This window comes from Fukomys damarensis, unplaced genomic scaffold, assembly GCF_012274545.1.
Source record: "Fukomys damarensis isolate Sample0158 unplaced genomic scaffold, DMR_v1.0_HiC HiC_scaffold_12, whole genome shotgun sequence".
Taxonomy (NCBI): domain Eukaryota; kingdom Metazoa; phylum Chordata; class Mammalia; order Rodentia; family Bathyergidae; genus Fukomys; species Fukomys damarensis.
In genome coordinates this window covers 4052340-4059748 of record NW_022900924.1, presented here as the reverse complement: position 1 = coordinate 4059748, position 7409 = coordinate 4052340, and the positions used below count along the sequence as shown (strand labels likewise).

The window sequence follows — 7409 nt, the reverse complement described above, 5'->3', positions numbered from 1 at the left end:
GGCGCCTGGGGGAGGGCTGAGCGGGACAGGCCCGGACAGCTCCCGCTCTCCTGGCGCTTTTCACTTTCCTCCTTCCTGGCCCGGCTGCCCTCGACCTTTTCCCTTTTCTCTTTCCTGGTTGCACCGTTTCCTCTCAGTTCCCAAAGCCGGGTGGTCCGCGCCCTAACCCAGGGCCTGGGACGAGGGGCAGTAGACCCGGGCGGAAGAGTGAATGGATCCGGGGAGGTGGGTGGGGCACTGGGGGTGAATGATGATTTGGGGCTGGAAAGTGGGACTGGCAGCGTGGGGGATGGAGTTGCGGGTCCTGGATAGGGAAGTGGCCACTCTGGGAGGGACAGAGATGGCCCGGGGGTAGCAGAATGAGGGGCAATCGGCTCTTGAAGAATCAAGTGGCAGGTCAGGTAAGAGGGTGAACAGAAGCTCCCAAACCTTGTCCCCGGGGAGTCATCTGGGAGGTTTGGCCTGAAATGGGCCATTCCAGAGGTGGAAGATAGGGATCTCTTTTCTCCCGGGAAATGATGCCTCCTGGCCAGAGGGCAGGGAGCTCCGAGGTTTCGCCTTCCTGAAGGGAGGGCTGGACAGTTGCTCTGGGCCCAGCATCCAGCCGGTGGCGGGGCTCCTTCTTGCATCCTCGCGGGAGAGAGTGGGGAGAGGTAGGAAGGCAGAGAGAGGCAGAGCTAGAGATGTGGAGAAAGAGAAGAAGACGCAGGGGAAACTAGAAATGGCCAGAGGAGCCAGAGGAAGGGGCAGAGGCGGAATGGGCACCCTCTTCTGTGAGCCCCCTGCCCGACGCCCATCCGGTGTGCTGTGCACCCCGAGCCGTCCCTCCCGCTCATGGCGCCTTCCTGCCTGTTCCCAGGAGTCATGCCCCTGCTGCTGGTTCTGCACTGGAAACACGGGGCGGTAAGCCCCCTTCCCGTCACCTCTGTCAATGCCACCTGTGCCACGCGACACCCATGTCACAGCACCGTCATGAGCCAGATCAGGAGCCAACTGGCGCAGCTCAACGGCAGCGCCAATGCCCTGTTTATTCTCTACGTAAGTTACCCTGCGGGGTATCCAAAGGAGGGAGGGGCTTGCGACTGTGGGGCGCAGACCTTGTCTGGAGGGGACCCTTCGGAGCTGGGAGGAGGCAGTAAGAGTAGGTGTGGCTCATCGACATCCACCCGCCCACCCCTTCCTCCTCACGTCCCCAGGCTCTGAGACTGGAAGCCACTTTCTCTCGGTGGCCAGCCAGTGAAGGGCAGAGCGGGCATGAGGAGCAGCCTGGCACATCTGGTCTTGCGAGAGATCGAGGGGAACGAGAGACAGTGAGTGGACAGGGAGGAAAGCGGGGCTGTGGGTGCCTGGAGGGACACCCAGGAAGAGCGAGCATGCGGCAGGTGAAAGCGTAAGTGTGTGTGGTGCACCCGCTGAGGTGTCCCCAGTGAGATGTCGCATTTCCCTTCCCTCCGCTGTGTGGTCACGGTGATGGTGACGACGGCTGCTCACACAGTCGAGGCCAGTGGTGGCGAACCCATGGCGCACAGGCCGCAGCTGGCTGTTCGTTGTCACTGAAAGCTCGGAAAGGTTCACCATCGCTGGTCCAGGCCTGGATCACTAGCAAGCTTGATTACATTTGTGATTGCTTCTGGCTCTCATGACGATTCTGGATGCTTATAGGGCAAGGAGCTGGGTCCCCAAGCTGTAGGTGGGGGAGCAGAAGCTTTCGAGGCTGGGAGCAGGGCTGGAAACTTCAACCCGTGACCCCCTGGTCACCTTCCCTCTGTCCTCCTGATCCTCAGTACACAGCCCAGGGCGAACCGTTCCCCAACAACCTGGACAAGCTGTGCGCTCCCAATGTGACGGACTTCCCACCCTTCCACGCCAATGGCACAGAGAAGACCAAGCTGGTGGAGATGTATCGCATCATCGCCTACCTTGGTGCTTTCTTGGGCAACATCACTCAGGACCAGAAGCTCCTGAATCCCAGCGCGCTCAGCCTTCATAGCAAGCTCGGCACCACTGCAGATATCATGCGGGGCCTCCTCAGCAACGTGCACTGCCGTCTGTGCAATAAGTACCATGTGGCACACGTGGACGTGGCCTATGGCCCTGACACTTCGGGCAAGGATGTCTTCCAGAAGAAGAAGCTGGGATGTCAACTCCTGGGGAAGTACAAGCAAGTCATTGGCGTACTGACGCAGGCGTTTTAGACAGGGGGTCTTGGAGTGTGTAGCGGACTGAGGTTCCTCAGGAGCAGGGTCCGGATGTGGGGCTTCTCAAAGCATGGCTGGGCTTCCTTTATCCCAGATGGGGTCTGCTGGCAGGCTCCAAGGGGTTCCCAGCCTATCAGGGCCTGTAGACAGCCCTATCCAGGAGGAGGCGCTCTTCCTCTGGGAGCCGGTAACTAGGGACGTGTGGGTGGCATTTCTGCTTTCCCTTGTCCGCTCAAACCTTGTCAAACCACACAAGCTGTCTATAGTGGCCTCCGACAGGGAGGGCGTGGGGGTTGTCACCGGCCCCCAGTGGAATGATGACCGTGTGTGCCTTTGCTTTTCCTTAGGTAGACTTCAGAAGGCTTAGGTGGGACATGGGCAGGCCAGAGGGGCTGGGGCCTAGAACTCCTTGTCCCTCAGAAATTGAGTGGTTAGAAGATAAAGAAGGCGTGGGACGGTGTCTTCTTTTGAACACAGAAAGCTTAGGCCTAGGTATTGTCAGGTAGCCAGTTCCAGAAGGTCACTGGTGTTCAGGCTCTTGAGGAGGCAGAGACGCCACTTTCAAGCCTGGGAAAGAAGACGCTGTAAGGAAGAGAGGCCCCCAAAGCCACGATGGGCTCCTCTTCCTCTTCTCTGTACTTTTTTCCCTACAGCCTGGCATGGCCAGGACCTGGTGGCTGGATCAGGATTGGGGTACATGGAAGTGGGTAGGGCCAGGTAGCAGAGACAGGTGAGGAAGTTCGGAGGGGACCCAGAATCTTCCTTTTGGGGACAGGTAGCTCAGAGTAGTGGCTCACATCTGAGGCCTTGCAGAGGCCCCGTGAAGTCGTACAAAGGTACTTGAGGGGGACCAGAGCCTGTTTTGGGCCCCTAGAGCAAGGGGCCATAGAACTGGAGGTCAGGGTCTTGGAGAAGCCTGAGATCCAAGAGTGCTGTGTGTCCAGCCCGCCGTGATTATCTATTTATTATGATGTCCTATTTATGTTAACTTATTGGTGCTTTAAATGGTAAAGTTAATCTCTCCCCCTGCTCCCTACCCAGTGGGGAACCAGAGCTGAGCCTTTTGGCAGCGCCTGGTCTAGAAGCTGACAATGTTACAAGTGGAATTGGCCTGGCGGGTGAAGCTCAGACGGGGGACAGAGTCTGCCATACCTGGCTAGAGTCCCTGTTCCCTTCTCTCTAGACTCGCTTTGGGGTGTCGGGGACAGGCAGCAGGGGCCGGACTAGTTTGTGGAGAAGAGGGGGCTTTGTTTTCTTGCCTCCAGGGTACTCTTTCCCACTGTGCTCTCCGGCACCCCCTGGCATGATGCTGTGTTGGCGCCGTTCACAGTGGAAACGAGTGACCCTGGGCAGTGGGCCAGGCTGCTCCTGTGTCTTCATCCATGAAGGGTCTTTATCCCATCGTGGGAATGAGGCTGACCCAGCACCCAGCACACTCTTGCATGGTGGGGAAGCTCCTCGGGTGTCTTGAATGCCCACCAAGTGCGCGTGCAGGATGTTGGAGCACTGTTCGGACCGAGCAGCTGTCCCTGTTCTCTGGAGCAGGGAAAGTGAGACCCGCAGTGCTTGGGAAACAGACCAGGAAGCTGTGGTCCCTGCTGCACCGCCTCCTTCCCTCTCCCACCCATGTCTGGGCTCCCAGGCAGGGAACCTGATCTGATGTCTTCCTTTCTGCCTCGGCCAGGAGAGCAGAGAAACGCCCTCGGTCTGGAGCAAGAGAGGGAGGGAGGCCGCCAAGCCGGGGCAGCTGCTGAGAGCAGCACGCTGGCCCCTTCTCAGACCTTGAGCAGGCGGCAGTCCTAGCAGCTCAGCCCCAAGACCGCAGTACTGGGGACGACCCTTCGCCCTCACCATGCACCCCGTTCTCTTATTCTCTAAGCACTTTACCTGGATGGCAGGTGGGCGGCCAGTAGGCCAGCCTGAGTCTGAGACAGGGAAGTTAGGAGTGGTGCATCCCGCCAGCGTGACCAAGACGTGGGGTGTGTGGCCGAGGGGGCCACAGCAGCTGTGCCTTTCCCAGTGCCGTGTGGATTTGGGTCACACCCTTGTCCGGGATCACAGCCTGCCACTCTCCTGTTCCTCTGCTCCTTTGGGCACGGCTTGGGAAGGGCTGGACTTTCCGAGCTGAATAGCGAGAAAGACAGCTCGTCGGGAAGACGGGATGGATGATTCCGCAGCCCGGGGCCAGCTCAGCTTGTCGTCATCCTATCTCCCTGTGGACACGGATGCCCTGGGCTGGACCCACCCCGCAGCCTCGGAGGGCGCAGGAGCCCATAGAATCTCCTCCTCCCTCCCCGCACGACCCCCGGCCCCCTGACCTCTCTGCCCAGTCTGGACGCTGCCTGAGGGACTCAACCCTCAGTGTTCTTTCGAGATCTAATTCCAGCAGGCCGGTGCCCGCTTTGCACAGTATCCCGGAATTACGGAGCCTTTAGGTGAACAACTTTGCGGGCAGTACATTTTCAGGTTTTCACCTACTGGTGTTGACTTCCCCCTGGCGTGCTGGGTCAAGTGCTTGGGCCGGAGGGTGAAGGATGGGGTAGACGGTCATTTTGCAGTTTATCCAGAAAGAAGTATAGGGGCCCTTATTTATTATTTAAAAATTTAAACCACAAAAGCACTGCTAGTTTACTTGTCTCTCCACATCCTCTTTCTTATCCCCAACCCTGGTTAAGTCGGTCCAGCCTGGCTTTGCTGGGTCTCCAGAGCAGACTTAGGTCTGGGGCTGGAGCCTCAGCATCCAGGGAGGTCGCGATTTCCTTGCAGACAGTACAGATGTTCCCAGGTCAGAATCATCTCCAGCCCCATACCCGGTCCCGGTACCTGGGCTCCATCTCCCTCTTGCACTGCCAGCTCGGTGGGCCTACCGTGGGGCCTTCGATGTTTTCCTCCTTCCTTTCCGCTGGAAAGGACTCGGCCTTGGGGGATAAATTCCTCTTTGATGAATGTACCCTGTGGGAATGTTTCATAAAGACAGATTATTTTTATTTATTCAATGTCATATTTAAAATATTTATTTTTTATACTAAAGGAATACTTTTTTTAAGAAAAAAGAGAAACTAATAAAGAATCTACTCTTGGCAAGTACCTCGGAGTGTATCCATGGGGGCAGGCGGGAGGGGTGGGGTTGGCCTCGTCCTGTTGTTGCCCAGGTGGGTGGAGCACAGCTGGATAAAGGGCAAGCTGGGGGAGAGTGGGGCGCCCCGGTGGGCCAAGTGTTCTGGCACTGACGGGTGGGTGAAGGGGATTTTGGCCCAGGCGGAAAGTGGATGATGCCCAGACCATGGGACGCCACCGAGGAAGGAGATGAATCGTCCCAGGATGGGTGCTGCTGGACTCCTCACTTACCTCTCGCAGTAACCCCATCGATCTATTCCCATGCAACAGGAGGAAACTGAGGCTCAGAGAGATGAAACCAAGCGCCCATCTGAAGTATTTCGGAGCAATTAGAGTCCGCTCTTCAATTCCAAATCTCCTGTTCCTCCCCCACCTCCCCTCACCACGTGGAACTTTAGGGACTTGGCCATCCAGGGGGACTTAAGAACAATAGGTCTAAAAGACTCCAGGGCAAGTAGGAGAAGGGTCCTTCGTGGACTTGCACAGGCCAGAGTTCGAGTTGACCTGCCCCCTGATGACTTCTCAGTGGGTCATTCCTGGACCTGAGCAGCTCGCAACGGCCCAGCTTCACTCCTGCCTTACACTTGGGTGCGTGATTTTCATAGCAACCTTCTTCCCGGCCTCCTGGGTCCTTTTCATTGGGCGAACAAGTTAGGTTCAGACTGGGTAGTCACAAACACGGAGGCCCGGAGTGGCCCCAAATATCTCCCCAGGGTGCTCTGTGGGGTTGGGATCTGGGCTTCCCAGATTTTGGAGATCTGCGCAGGGTTTCTGAGAATTGCCTGCTTGTTCTAGCATTTATGTTTACTGGCCTTGGTCATTGCCTTCTGGAAGCTCAGCGCTGAAACTGCCGGTGAATACCCACGCCGCCAGGGATATGTGGGTAATAGAAGAGGTTCCTAGGAGGTATCGAGGTCAGTAGGGAGATCCCTCATTCTGGAGTCACCTGGGGACTTCGGCAGCGTGCTCTCTGTTCGGAGAAGGGGCTGGCCTGTGATATGGCCCAACATTGGCCTCACCCGAGAGCAGATTAAAATTGCTATCTTAGCCTATACCCATTCACTTGGAGTCTGGCCCTAAGCAAGATCCCAAGCTGTTTGTGTGTACGAGGAGGACAGAGGCCGCCCTGTCCTCTTATCCCGTGTTCCTCCAGAGGCCACCAGGCCAAAAGCAAATCTCCCAGGACATTGTGGAAAATGTGGGGAGGGAGATTTAAGGGTCTGGAGCTATTTCCAATCTTTACCCTAAAGACAGCCCCAGGTCTCTGCCCACTGGCTGGTTGAGGTCACACCTGCCAGGATGTCCTTGCAGTACCCAGGGGTGGGGATATCCTTTCCATCACTGAGGGAAAACAAGGGTAAAGCTTTTCTAAAGAAACCTTTGCTAGGAGACTGTAGGAAAACAAAACAAACGCCATAGTGCAGAAAGGGAGGGAAGGACAGGGTGGTGGCCTCTGTGGGACTGGATAGATGCCCGGGTGTCTGGGATTCTCTACCAGAGAGAGGGTCTCACCCAAGCCAGAGAAACAATAGACCACGAACTGCTTATCGGGTCATCCTCCAAATGAGAAGCAAAGCAATCAGTAGAGAAAAGGAGGTGGCCTGCCTTGCCTGGCTCTATCGCTGATCCGTCGAGCCTGGGACGCGTTGTGGGAGCTCAGCTCTCCTTTCTGTGAAATAGTGGCGGGTCTCATTCTTTCTACCGAAAGGACCAGAGAGTAGGGGTAGAAATGCCGGGTGAATTTTGTGTCTCTTGGGATCCAGCCCGTCCCTCCTCGGGTGCAGCAAGACGTGAAGCAGAATGAAACTTAGACACCCGGTGCCTTTTTTGAAGGTGTTGGGGGGGTGTCACCCTCCCCCGGAGAATGCAGAAGGGACGATTTGGACAGTTGAGCTCCAGGTCACAGGTTTGTTGATGACAGGAATGGGGCAAGCAGGGTGAACAAATATTCCAGCAGATTGTTCCCTTATGGGCGACCTGAGTCTCAGGCCCATAGGACACACAGACACAGAGGCCTTATGACCTCAGCTATGAGGTGGAGCACGTGGGGTGCCCAGATTCCCAGCTAAGCCTTTGCCCATCCCTGATCTCAGG

The 7409-nt window shown here is 56.8% G+C and overlaps 1 protein-coding gene across 2 annotated transcripts in view; it reads left to right on the top strand.

Annotated features, from left to right (window-relative positions):
- Positions 1-4332, top strand: part of Lif (LIF interleukin 6 family cytokine) — a 15816-nt gene extending 11484 nt beyond the window's left edge. The window contains exons 3-5 of one of the 2 annotated variants that reach the window (XM_010603766.1): positions 860-1038; positions 1197-1310; positions 1785-4332. In XM_010603766.1, the coding sequence (XP_010602068.1) occupies positions 860-1038; positions 1197-1310; positions 1785-2195 (704 nt within the window). In that variant the 3' untranslated portion in view covers positions 2196-4332. The remainder of the gene's footprint in view (positions 1-859; positions 1039-1196; positions 1311-1784) is intronic. The other variant, XM_033762315.1, reaches the window with a different exon arrangement.
- Positions 4333-7409: the final 3077 nt, after the last annotated feature.